Source organism: Candida oxycetoniae, assembly GCF_023343755.2.
Source record: "Candida oxycetoniae strain CBS 10844 chromosome Unknown scaffold76, whole genome shotgun sequence".
Classification (NCBI taxonomy): Eukaryota; Fungi; Ascomycota; class Pichiomycetes; order Serinales; family Debaryomycetaceae; genus Lodderomyces; species Lodderomyces oxycetoniae.
This window is the reverse complement of record NW_026055478.1, coordinates 1-13,271: the sequence shown is the minus strand read 5'-3', so window position 1 is coordinate 13,271 and position 13,271 is coordinate 1. Positions and strand designations below refer to the sequence as shown.

General features: G+C 39.1%; 6 protein-coding genes across 6 annotated transcripts; 3 read left to right on the top strand and 3 right to left on the bottom strand. All coding sequences in view use genetic code 12, as the record gives it.

Annotated features, from left to right (window-relative positions):
- Positions 1–360: 360 nt before the first annotated feature.
- On the top strand, positions 361–796 carry RPB11 (DNA-directed RNA polymerase II core subunit; the record flags this gene model as incomplete). Its single annotated transcript, XM_049325392.1, has 2 exons — positions 361–413; positions 481–796. The coding sequence occupies 2 exons, from the start codon at positions 361–363 to the stop codon at positions 794–796; spliced, it is 369 nt and encodes a 122-aa protein (XP_049178948.1).
- Positions 797–1,491: 695 nt separating this feature from the next.
- CDC5 (polo kinase) lies at positions 1,492–3,468 on the bottom strand (the record flags this gene model as incomplete). The annotated part of the gene is made up of 1 exon (XM_049325391.1): positions 1,492–3,468. The coding sequence occupies one exon, from the start codon at positions 3,466–3,468 to the stop codon at positions 1,492–1,494; it is 1,977 nt and encodes a 658-aa protein (XP_049178947.1).
- An 819-nt stretch (positions 3,469–4,287) lies between these two features.
- Positions 4,288–7,539, bottom strand: SET1 (histone methyltransferase; the record flags this gene model as incomplete). The annotated part of the gene is made up of 1 exon (XM_049325390.1): positions 4,288–7,539. The coding sequence occupies one exon, from the start codon at positions 7,537–7,539 to the stop codon at positions 4,288–4,290; it is 3,252 nt and encodes a 1,083-aa protein (XP_049178946.1).
- A 654-nt stretch (positions 7,540–8,193) lies between these two features.
- On the bottom strand, positions 8,194–8,610 carry KGF56_003995 (uncharacterized protein; the record flags this gene model as incomplete). The annotated part of the gene is made up of 1 exon (XM_049325389.1): positions 8,194–8,610. One exon carries the CDS (start codon positions 8,608–8,610, stop codon positions 8,194–8,196), a length of 417 nt encoding a protein of 138 aa, XP_049178945.1.
- Positions 8,611–8,995: 385 nt separating this feature from the next.
- KGF56_003994 (origin recognition complex subunit 6) lies at positions 8,996–10,141 on the top strand (the record flags this gene model as incomplete). Its single annotated transcript, XM_049325388.1, has 1 exon — positions 8,996–10,141. The coding sequence occupies one exon, from the start codon at positions 8,996–8,998 to the stop codon at positions 10,139–10,141; it is 1,146 nt and encodes a 381-aa protein (XP_049178944.1).
- A 379-nt stretch (positions 10,142–10,520) lies between these two features.
- Positions 10,521–13,271, top strand: NMA111 (Nma111p; the record flags this gene model as incomplete). Its single annotated transcript, XM_049325387.1, has 3 exons — positions 10,521–11,829; positions 11,971–12,638; positions 12,699–13,271. Coding segments are annotated over 3 exons (2,550 nt in total), but the record flags the coding sequence as incomplete, so codon positions are not given.

The following is a 13,271-nucleotide window of genomic DNA, read 5'->3' as shown; positions in this document are numbered from 1 at the left end:
CGGCTAGGGAAACGACAAAACCAAGCTAATCAAAAAAATTAACAATTTATACAACCTCCGATCTTTAGCGATCCACTCGGGCTATACCTGAACTAAGTTAATATTAGCGACACAATGATATTTGGCAAACTTTTCAATATTTGGTTATACAAAACCTCTTCGGTTTTTTTTCTCTCTCTCTCTCTCTCTCTCTTTCGTTCTCGCCTTGTTGATTTCTTCGTGGCACGTTAAAAGAGCAAAATTTGGTTCATTGAACACGACTGTATAATCATGAAAAATTCAGAGAGAGAGAGAGAGAGAGAGAGAGAGAGAGAGAGACAAGATAGATGGGTTTAGTAATAGTGAAAAGGTTGATATAGGATGAATGCACCGGACAGATTTGAACTATTCATACTACCAGACGGGGTAGATAAGTACGTACGAAATATTCCCGGATGATTTAAGTTTCCGAGGGACTAACGTTTGTTCTCTTTTTACTAGGATAAAATTGACTCCAGATACTAAAGTCCCCAATGCTGCTATAGTAAAGATAGAAAGAGAAGACCACACGCTAGCTAATTTGTTGAGAGCACAGCTTTTGAAAGACGAAAGAGTTATATTTGCAGCATATAAAGTAGAGCACCCGTTATTTGCGAATTTCGTATTACGAATTCAAACCGAAGATGATTATACACCAAGAGATGCCTTGAGAAATGCTTGCTCTGCGCTTATTAATCAGTTGGGTATTATAAAAAGTAAATTTGAGGATGAATGGGCGTTGAAAGTGCTTTTGAATAATACCGAAGACGATTTTTGAGCCACACCGAGGAGGGGAATACTAGCGAGCGAAGCGAGCTAGTGGAGTAGCACTATCGAGCAGAGCGAGATAGTGTCGATAGTGTTGGTGGCAGCTAGTGTTGATAGTGTTGATAGTGTCGATAGTGTTGGTGGCAGCTAGTGTTGATAGTGTTGGTGGCAGCTAGTGTTGCTCCACTATCTCGCTCTGCTCGATAGTGTCGATAGTGTCGATAGTGTCGATAGTGTCGGTGGCAGCTAGTGTGCTCCACTATCTCGCTCTGCTCGATAGTGTCGATAGTGTCGATAGTGTCGATAGTGTTGATAGTGTCGATAGTGTCGATAATGTCGATAGTGTTACTCCACTATCTCGCTTCTCTCGATAGTCAGCACCAGTAAGATTTATTGCCGCCTATACTTTAACTAGAATCGTTTGTATATCACGTAATCAGAAAAATAAAGAGAACTTTTATTTTGTATTTCGATGCAAATGATATATGATATGAAGACTATACTATGCTTATGCTTAAGCAATGCGTGGGCTTTGCTACACCGGGCTTTGCTACACTAGGGTTATCAAGCAAGCTAATGTGTAATAATACAACGTAAGTATATTTCCTTTGAAGAGCAATGTAAAATAAACTGATAATATAATCACTTCACTCCTCCTTTCTTTTTTTTTTTTTTTCCTTGTTCTTTTTTCCCTTCTATTTCTTTTCAGGCTTCTTTAAAAGCCCTTTTTTTAATAGCCTCCTTGATGATAGCTATCTTTTTCATGCATTCGGGAACTGGTTCCTTGGGGAAGTTTCCTTCTTGCATTACGAGGATTAATGGGTGCGTTTGAGTCAACCGATTTGGAGATATATGTGTAATTGCTAAACCTGATTTTGAGATACAAATTTTGTGATGATCTTTGAAATTGAATTGAAAATTACCATTGGTCATTTCAAACATAATGTAGTCTGGAGTCCTACTGTACCGTCTCAAAAACACAATCTCCTTTTTCTCACCAGTCTCGCTCACTTTGGAAAGGTTGCTGTTCATGTACTTTGCAAAGAAGTCCACAATTTCCAATTGCCTCTTTGCTTGAACAGGAGGATGCGACAATGAGTTTTCAATGCAGGTCCACCCTTCCTCGTCATGATAAATCAACTCCAAAAACTTGGTTGAATTATAAAGTTTCAACAATGTGTTTTCATCGTTGAAAAGAACCCCGATATCATCATTGGTCAATTGATATGAAAATCCGTATTTGTTTGAATAGTCTACCCATTTACTTATTAATGTTGGGTTCTCGCACTTGGGTAATTCAAGCGAGTCCAAGCTGCTGCCGTGTTTCGAGTGCTCCAACCTTCTAATGTTCTGATACGTTTCAAAACATATCTGGTCAAGACGCTTGATCGTTGTGGAAAAATGTGAATTAAAGTTGACCCTTCTCGGCCTGCCAAGCTGCTCGGGGTCTACCTCTTGATACTTGCTCTTAGTATCATTAGGTGAAAGCGATTGTGGAAGTAATGCTTTTGGTTGTTCTGAATGCAAATCTGACCTCAATATTTCAATAGGATTCTTGTTCTTTGGTGTGTAAATACCTGCCATGTCTTTTGCAGACTTGAAGTTCATCGCTGACTGGGCCCTTGATATAAAATCGAGTCCATCTGGGGTATCCATCAAGCTTACTTCTCTTGTTCTATCAGGGAACGGGCCCTTGAACCAGTCATATGTTAAAATCTCATCAATTGTTGGCCTGTTCAAAGGATTTAAGCTTAACAAGTCCTTGATCAAATATTTTGCTGAATCAGAGATAGGTTTGTCTTCTGGAAAGTAATACTCTGTCTTTTTGATTCTTTCGTAGATTACATTGACATCCTTGGCTTGAAAAGGTGGTTTGCCAACCAACAAAGCATACATCATTATACCAATGGCCCAAATATCTACTTCGAAACTATGTCCTGTGTTTTTTCCGCCCAAAACCTCTGGCGCTATATAGTTTGGAGTCCCGCAAATAGTATACTTTTTGGCATCGCTTGATGGAAGCACAGAAGCTAGGCCAAAGTCTCCAATTTTGAGGTTCATATCAGGGTCGAAAAAAATGTTACCCAACTTCAAATCTCTATGAATCACCCTTCGCGAATGTAGGTACTTGATAGCACCAACTACTTGCACCATAAACAAACGTACTTCAGGTTCAGTTACTCTTTTCCGGTTTTTCAAAAGTTCCATCAACGATTGGTTCGGACATATTTCTAATAGAATGTAGACATTGATATCATCCTCAAAACAGTCAATAAAATTGACAATATTGGGGTGCTTTAACGATTTGTGAATTTTGATTTCTGACAACAATTTTGTTTTTGTTTTTTCATTTTTAATAGATGCTTTGGCAACGGTCTTGGCTGCATATATTTGCCCCGATGCATCCTTCATTTGGAAACAACGGGCAAACCCGCCTTCTCCCAAAAAATTTCCACGGCGATAATCTCTTCCATTTCTTGTTCTAACGATTGAGGGAGGTGTTTTACACAATGCCGACAATTTCTCCTTCTTTTTCTTCACCTGTTGCTTTTGTTCAGGGTGTTGTGTCTGTACGTTTTCCTTTGACCACTTTCCAAGCTTGACGGGGGTGACATTGTTCGTTCGAGCATTGAGCTGGCCATTATTCAATGGTTGCAAAGGTTGTGAGCGAAGAGCAGACATCTATTGGGCTATAATGAAGTAGGAAAAAAAAACAAACCTCTATTATGGAACAAGAAAAAGGGGAGAATGCAACGACGGGGACGCCTGAAAAGCCTAGTATCCTGGTGTTAATTGGATCTCGAAAGCTTGAACTTTTTGCAAGAATTATGGTTAATGCTTAATTTCTTTTCAATCAACTTTTTTTTTGAACTAGGTAAAGTTGATGGGTGATGGCTTGATGCTCTTTTCTTTTTTCGTAAAAAGCCTTTATCTTTCTTTGCCTACGTTTGCTTGTCCTCTCAAGACTAATCCAGATTGAAGACGACTAGAAGATGCTAATAACGCCTAAAAGAAAGAAAGAAAAAGTTTCCAAAACTCGACTTTGCATCGATTTTATATTTCTATTCACAAATGATTTGGGGTTCTGGTATGGATTCTATTTCTTACTGGTTTCACTATTGAAGTTTGGATGCATTTTCAATATATTGTTTGTATATTTACAAAGTTTCCCAATTAAGTTTTGTTTGTTTTCGTATATTCTCGTTTTAGTATAGCACGTGACCGAGATGAGTGATTTCAGTTACATTATAAGAGCTATTGCTAGGAGGATTTGCTATAGGAGGATTTGCTAGAAGGTTTGTACTTGGTTTTTTGGTTATGTTACTCTGAGCAAGTGAGTATGCACAAGGAAAGTTATGTAAATGGTATGGTAATTGCGCGGAAGTGGCATAGCTGGTTATAGTATAGCTGGTTATATAGCATGGCAAGACATCTCATCTATTCTGCTGGGAAAAAAAAAAAAAAAAAATACACTAATAAAGAGAGATTATACTTTTTGAATCAGTTCAAATATCCCTTGCACCCTGGTGCTCCACACAAACACCTAATACGTTCATCGTCATTGGTCTCTCTTTCAAACTTGTAATCGTACGTGAGCTCCTCGTTAGCCTCTATATCTCGAAGGGCGTAAATGACAATTCTCTTCTTACCTTCAACTCGAATGATCTTTGCCGTGCAGCTGGGACTACAGCAGTGATTGATAAATCTGGCAATACCTCCTTTCTTAGTCGCATCAATAACTGTGTTCTCGTCGATTCTGAACAAATACGAAGAGCCTATTCCTGTTCGCAAATAGCTCTTTTCCCTATGCTCGGCAACCTGCTGTCGAATCCTTTCCCCTACATATTCAATAATCATTTCTTTTGCTGCAATCGGTTCCATTGCATAAAGACCCCAGTTGTGAATAGAGGATCTAGCAAAGGTAACGGGTTTTTTCCGTTTAGTAAGCGCGTTCAAACTTAAAACATCCGATTCTGACCCAATTTGGGCTGTGATATCTGCAGCAAACCTTCGGTTATTCGCTCGATTGACACGAGAGCTCTGATAGGTACTGGTGGTTTCAACAGGCTTCTCGTCTTCTTCCTCTTCATATTGAACTGTCTTGATCGGCTTGTTTGCATTCTTGCGATGCGGCAAATAAAAGTCCTTACTGGCATCGGGGATTTTCTTGTATCCGTCACTCTTGAAACTTCCAGAAACGGAATCAAGATGTGCTGGCAACTCCTTATCCACGGCTTCCAATTCTTCTTCAATAACCTCGTGGTCTGCTACTTTGTTCAAATTTTGTTTCCACAGCCAATATTCAATATTCTTCATCTCAGTTGCAGGTACATCGCGTAAAACACTGAGTGCAAGATCCATATCCTCTGTGTCCATGAGGCTCTTTTGGAGATCATGCAATTGGAAAGACAAGGGTATGAAAGGTTCCGGGTAAACTGTGTGTGGACCATCTTCGGTAGCCTCGTATTTCGAGTCAAGTACTGGCGATTTTACGTCACCATTCTCCTCTGCTGCCTTGGCCGCTTCTGTTTCCTCTTCTATTGGTGCTTCTGCTTCTACTACCCTTTCTTCTTCTTCTTCTTCTTCTTCTTCTTCTTCTTCTTCTTCTTCTTCTTCTTCTCCCTCAGTAGATAAAATTGCCTTCTCAATATCTGTTGAAACAGTCTTTGTACCTTTCTTCACTTTAGATCTTTGTTTCTTCAACTCTGGTTCGTCGACATAGTTTTCTTCACTCACCGTCGTCGTGTCAGTGAGACTACGAACTCTCTTCAAACCATGCGCCACGGGAGTTGCGGACCTACTAGTTGACTCATCTTCATCCTCCTCGTCATCAGAAACATCCTCCTCGTCAAGATTGAGTGCATGCAGCATCGGCACAATTGCACCCTTTCTACGACGTCTCCTCTCATCATCTCTTCCTTCTATTTTTTTAAAGTAGGGTATTCTTTGATTGAGAATTCGTCTCTCTTTTTCCAAATAAGACAAGGCATTTAACTTAATCTGGGCGTTTGATACAGCCACAGATTTGGCCTTTGCCTCTTTTTCTTTAAGTTTAAGTTCTTCAACTATTGACGGATAGTTTTCATGATCCAAAAGCTTTAAAATATGAGGTGCAAGAATCCTCTCTCTAATATCCTTGATGAGAAACGATTCAAATTCCTTGATTAAAATATTTGATGCCTCGTCAATCACATCATTCCCCTGTTCATCTGCAGCGCTTGATTCAACATAGCCCTCGGGAACTGCCAATTCCATCACCAACCTGTACTCAAAAAACTTGTGACAATCTTCTTTCAAAAAACACCTTTCACATTCCCTCAAAGAGTTGAAAACAATATAAAACCCACTCTTGTCTGATAAAACTCTAGTCCAGTCGTACTTCTTCAACACTCTCTTGATATCATGGGACGAAATTTTTGTTGTCGGCACATATTTGTCACGAATCAACAAGTAAGGTCTGTTTTTGACGTATTTGGATAGCTCATTGGGCAAATATATGCCCCTCTTTACTTGGTTATTATGCCTGCTAGACATCAACGTGGTATTTGGTTGAAATTTCAAAGCTGCAGCTTGCCGTATAGCCTCTTGTTCCTTCAATTGATTCCGTAACTCTTCCTCCTTCTTGAGCATTTCCTCGTGCTTCTTCTGTTCTTCCATAAGTTTTAGTCGTCTTTTTTCTTCTTCTTGCTCTCTTTTGAGCCGCTGGTTAATTATTTTACCTCTCGCTATGTTTACCTTTTGATTTAACAAATCGTCTTCATTGTCATTAAGACCAACTTTCAACTGTTTCCCGTCAATCTCCACTGCCTCCGAGTTAACAATCTTTATGAATTTATGGGCGTAATCACTTGCCTTTTCAACACTTCCATGGAATTTGAAAGTTGCAACACCCAAGGGCACTGCACTATTGGGATCGTTGATGATTTTCAACTCCTTTATAGAAAAGCCAAAGCTACTCAAGAAATTGGTTAGATAGGTTGCATTAATGCTTAAAGGAAGATCCCAAAGAACCAAAGTGGTTAACGGTGCTGGCCCTAAGGAATCCTTGTCAAAAGTGAATTTTGCTCGTGGAAGTTGTTTAAATGGAAACTTAGCTGATTTCTTGTTTGGCTTTTGTAAATACTGTGCGAGGTTCAAGAGTCGAGGGTCCACGTTGTCACTCTCTGAAACACCTTCTCCTTCAAGTCTTATTTTTTTCGATCGAAGTTTCCTCTCATGCTTGGATAAAGTCTTATCAAGTTCGGGATCGTATAATACTTTGTAATTCTTAGAGCTAGTTTCCTTTGTAGTTGAAATAGCTATTAGTTTGGTGGTAAAGTCGCTATGATGAGCTAGTTTTACGAAATCGGCATCGCGCTTGTTGATACCTGTTCTCATATCAGTTCCTGGTACCAGAACAATATCTGTTATTTGATTTCTCTCTCTCTCACCGGAAATCGACATTGGTGTACTTTTACCCGAAGAATCTTTAGGGTACCATTTTCGTCGACCCTGCTCGATATAGGGACGAGTATCATATTCGCTAATCTGCTCATGTCCATTGTATCTGGTGTTTAGCAGCAGCAGCAGCAGCAGCAGCAGCCGCTGCTGCTGCTGCTGCTCAATGGCGGCTGAAAAATGCTCATCGTCGTAACCTCTACGAGAAAATCCCGGTTCATGACGGTTGGATCTCTTGTAGTACGCACGAGTTTGGTCATTACCTCTATCACTTCTATACCCCGTCTGCCTATAGTTGTCACCACCATATGCCATTATCCAGATATATAAAAACTACCCCCCTCCAAACTCGTCAACTTCAGCTTTTTAGCGGCAATTTTGCAAAAACAAAAAGACTCTTCAGGCTACTAAAAAGTGAAATGACCTAGTGTTAGTATTTTCCTTATATCTTGAAGCCCAACTAATCCCAGCTTCAAAATATTCTATATCTAATTCTGACTTTAAAATCAGTAATGGTAAGATAATCCTTCTCCGTTTTTTTTTTTTTTTTTTTTATTTTATTTTATTTTTTTTTATTTATTTTTCAACCGCGCGATTGCGATAGTGTGCACTTAACGGATAGGCCGAAAAAATAGCAGAGTATACTATAAGAGTAAAGAGGTATTTGTATATGGAGGAAAGATGATTGATAAATAAATTTGTATTCCGGGATGTTCTATAAGCGCAGTTTTGGTCTACCTGATAGATTTCCCTCATTGCAAAGATAAAAAAAGGGGAACATGTTCTTTCCCTGAATGAAAGGAATGCTAGTAACAAAAATTATTTCAATCCGATATACTCTGAGTATCTCTTATTTTCATGCTTTCACTAACGTGTACGTTTTCTTCTTCTTCTTCTTCTTCTTCTTCTTTTTCTCCTCCTCCTCCTTCTTCTTCTTCTTCTTCTTTTTTTTTTTTTGTTTTTCATTTCTCACTTAGTTCTAATGTGTTTTAGTGGCCCTGCTGAATGATAGAAATTAGCAGAATAATCTTTCTTTCTAAAATGTCTCTTTTTAGGTTCTTGAACATAATGGTCCCAACCCTGGTTTTCAGCAAACCTTACAGCAGCCTCTTTAGTATCAAATTTCATAATTGTTCCTTGCATATAATCGGAAGAGCCCTGATATCCCATCAAGTCGTTCTCCCATCTGTTCCCTTTCCCCAATACATCCCAATCCAACTTCCAATGATCACCATTATGGTGTCCTGATTGTGTAGCTGGCTTTGCCTCTTGATAAATTCTAACTACCCTACTTGTTACAAGATCTTTTGGTGCCCCGGATACAACTTCCTTCCCATCTGAATAGACCGGTTTCAGAAGCTCTGATTGTTTAATACGGGGGGTCATTGCAAATGAGCGCGCCATATTTTTGGAAACAAACTTGGGTACTTGCCTTGATATCATTATAAAATATAACTATATCTCTCTCTCTCTCTCTCTTGTAAAGGTGTGTATCCTAAAATTAAGTTGTACTTCAAAATGATCTTCTTGTTCAATGTACTACAAGATGAATGTTCGGCTTATTTTTGCTTCAATAGAAAAACTTTGGTTGGTTAGATTTTTTTTTCTTTTTTCTTTTTTTCCGCATTCTCTTTTCAATTCGCATTTTTCTTTTTCCGATATGGGAAGAGATGGAAAATCTCAATAAGTTTATGAATGATGAAAGAGCAGAGATTTTCTAGAGGTTTGTGAGTGTTTATGTGTGGTGTTGTAAGCCGGTATATTCATCTTAATGTCCTCTAGTCAGATTAACCAAGCATTGAAAGAGATCATCCCGTCGTATAACGGGGAGAATCGTTCAAAGCTTATCAATTATGTCGATTCGTTATACCATCTCAGTCTCAGAAAGCAGAGCGGGTTACCAAACAACAGTGGTATAGGAAGGTACCACTTGTGCACTTATGTGATAGCTGAGAAGTATCAAAACTTGTTTGATCTTCCAACTCCTGACAAGTCAAGGATACCGATTCAACCACAATTGGTTGATAAGCTAATCGATGATTTTCGAGATTTCGTTAATCAATTATCTGCAGCAAGTACGCCAAACTCAAGTCCCCAAAAAAGAAAAAGAATTGCAAGTACGCCAAACTCAAGTCCTCAAAAAAGAAAAAGAACTGCAAGTAGCTCTCAAACAACCCCTGTGTCTGGTAGTTTCATGGGAAGTCTAAATGAGAAAATAAAGCAATCTGGCTCTCCTTTGAAAAAACTCCGGCAAGCTGCAGATACGACTCTGAGTAACTCAAATAATGACAATGATATCGAAAATGATATCGACAATGAGGACAAAAACTCTCCATTCATAGAGAAACCAAAGACACCGTCGAAACGGAAAACTAGACATGACCCTAAAGTTGTTCTGATCCCTGAGTTTATTACATTTTGCAATACCTTCTTTATACCAGCCAAATACTCCTCGCAAATGATACGAACATTTTTCCTTCACAAGCACAAATTTGCAAAGAAAACTGATTGGCCGCTAGCTTGTGGTATAATATATGCTGCATATATTAGAATCAATAGCCAATTACTTAGCAAGACAATAGGTGCAAAGTCAGAGTTTATGGCACTTATGTTGCAGTATCAAAGGGGCGGCTTACTGAAGCTGACCCTTCAATCGTGGTGTACTTTAGTGGGAGACTGGATCAAGGACGAGCCTTGGATACAAGCTATAGAAAAGCAGTACGTTGCGGGAAACGAAATCAGGGAAGAGGATCGAATGCAAAATGAGTATAGAGGTCGTGTAGGCGAGGGCTGGGCATTACTAGAACGGTTTGGAGCTATGATTCATGGTGAACATTTGTACGAGTCTAATAACCAAATCAAGTACTACAATACTTGGTCAAAAAGGGCCCATGATGCATTTGAACAGTTGAGTTGAAAGAAAAATATACATATACTAAAAAAAATATTATCCGTTCTACCTTTGTATGGTGCACATCACCACATAATTGAAAATAAAGTTGAGTAAGAAAATTGAAAAATTAGTTTCTTTTTTCTCCTTGCTATAAACGATAGGACCAAGAGTTGTTTCAAAATTTCAATAATAATAATTTGCACTGGTTGTATAAATGAAGAGGAATGGGGAGACCCATATAAAAGGAACAGCAAAAAGGAAACGATCCAAGAAAGTAGGAGAAAAGAGTGGTGTTTTTGAACGTGTAGAGCCTGAGTTTGAGTTTGAGTTTGAGTTTGAGTCTGAGTCTGAGTCTGAGTCTGAGTCTGAGTCTGAGTCTGAGTAGTTCTAGTCCAAGTCCAAAATGCTCCTATCTAAATTAGTTTTCAATACAGTTTACTCAAATAACAACAAATGGGAGCATACTATTAATCGTGTGGTCAGCGCCGTTGTCTCCATCCAATTCTCGCATGTCACTCCATTTGACACAGAAACTACTCTTGTGAGCGAAGCTTCAGGGTTTGTAGTTGACGCGGAAAGAGGGTTGATTTTAACGAATAGACACGTTGTGGGGCCTGGTCCTTTTACAGGTTACGTTGTTTTCGATAACCACGAGTCTGTTGATGTAAAGCCAATTTATAGAGATCCTATACATGATTTTGGTTTTTTACAGTTTGACACTCGGGGTGTAAGGTATTTGAAGTTAACGAAACTTGATTTGGAGCCGCAACTAGCCAAAGTTGGTACTGAGATCAGAGTTGTGGGGAACGATAATGGGGAAAAGTTGTCGATTCTTGCGGGTATTATATCGAGGATAGATAGGAATGCGCCTAATTACGGAGAACTCGAATATAGTGATTTTAACACGGAGTACATTCAAGCAGCGGCATCGGCCTCAGGAGGCTCATCGGGCTCCCCTGTGATCAATAAAGACGGAAAGTGTGTTGCTTTACAAGCGGGTGGTGCTACAAATGCTTCAACCGACTTTTTCTTACCTGTTAACAGGCCAAAAAGAGCTCTTCAATGCATTCAGCACGACATGCCCATTACTCGAGGAGACATACAAGTTGAATGGCAATTAAAACCATTTAATGAATGTTCTAGACTTGGATTAAGCTCAGAAGCAGAGACCAAAGCTAGAGAGTTATTTCCCGGTAAAATAGGCTTATTAGTTGCACTACTTGTCTTACCCGGCGGACCTGCCGATGGTATTATCGAGGAGGGTGACACCTTGATATCTGTTAATGGCGAATATATTTCTACTTTTGTAAGGTTGGATGAGATATTAGACGAAAACGTTGGAAAAAACTTGGACTTTGTAGTACAACGAAGTCAGTGTGAGTTGAAACAGAGTATTAAGATAGGCAATCTACATGATATAACACCAGATAGGTATGTTCAGGTTGCTGGTGCAACGTTCAATAACCTTTCGTATCATGTTGCTAGTTGCTATTGTTTACCGGTGAAGGGAGTTTACGTATGTGATGCCATGGGATCGTTTAAATTTGCAGTTCTGGACAGAAATGGCTACTTGTTGGACACAGTGGATGACAAACCCGTGACCAACTTGGATGAATTTGTGGAAATCATAAAGAAACTTCCCGACCGTTCAAAATTTCTAGTTTCTTACCGACACGTTTCCGACATGCACGCAAAATATATTCAAACTATTCGTATGGACAGACATTGGTATCCTTCATTTATAATGGCCATCAGGAATGACAAAACAGGTTTGTGGGATTTCAAAACACTACAGGAAACACCATTACCGCCTACCACTCGTCACGGAGTTCTACGGTTCAAATAACTATAAGGAAATTCACTAGGATCGTCTCAGAACTGTGCAAAATGGATGCGGTCATTTGCTGGAATTAAAATACTTAGTCTAGGCAAAATCGATTGTTATCCTCTTCAACTGAACAATTGCTATGGTGTTGTTGTTGACGCAGCAAATGGATTTGTCTTGGTGTCGAGAATGTATGTGCCACACTATATGTGCGATGTCATTGTTGAGTTTGCTGAAGCTATTGATGTACCTGGCAAAATTGTATTTTTACACCCGCATCTTAATTATGCAATCATCAAGTATGACCCAAAGTTGGTGTTGGCAGACGTACAATCGCCCAAATTTTCAAATGTTCCATTGAAACGAGGAGACGATGTGCTTTTTATTGGACATAAATACGATCAAAGAGTAGTTACAGAGGAGGTAAAAGTAAGTTCCGTATCATCAGTAAATGCCACTGCAGACATAACATCGCCCTGTTATTACGGGACCAATTTGGAGTGTGTTTTACTCGATAGTAAGATTGCTCAAGAATGTACTTCGGGTGTATTGATGGATAATGATGGTACATTGAGAGCAATTTGGCTATCATTCTTATCATGTTATAAAATGGCGTTGGATGTGACAGATGTAGCAGAAGTGATAAGTTCATTACAAGAAAACCAAATATCACCAAGTATAAGAATGCTAAGCGCCGTGTTTGCAGGAAACTGTCATTATGTTCCTTCTTGTGCTCCACAAGGCCTTCTTACCTAGGTTAGATTTGAAGAGGAAGCTGAAGACTACATTAGGTTGTTTTTTGTCAATAGAGTGGCAGCTTCACGCATTGGCGAAAAGCCGTATCCTTTGAAAGTTGGGGATGTTGTTCTTTCGGTTGACGACAAAATAGTAACAAACATGAGAGGGTTCCACTCTATGTATCAAAAGGAATCTTTGGTTTTCAAAATTATACGCGAGAAGAAGGAGATGACTTTAGAGGTTCCAACCATAGAAACAGACACATTGGAGACCTCGCAAGTTGTAAATTGGTGCGGCATGATGCTCCAAAAGCCACATTTTGCAGTTTGGCAATTAATGACAAAGATTCCTTCCGAAGTATTTGTCGTAGACTTGAGTGATTGTGGGCCTTCTTACCAATATGATATTGAACCAGTTAGCTTTATCACTCATGTTAATGACGAGGAGACTATAGACTTGGAGAGTTTTATTAAAAGAATTCGAGAAATACCAGACAATACATTTGTCAAGCTTAGAATGGTATCAATTGATATTATCCCTACTGCCATTTCCTTAAAGACTAATTATCATTATTTCCCAACAACCGTTTTA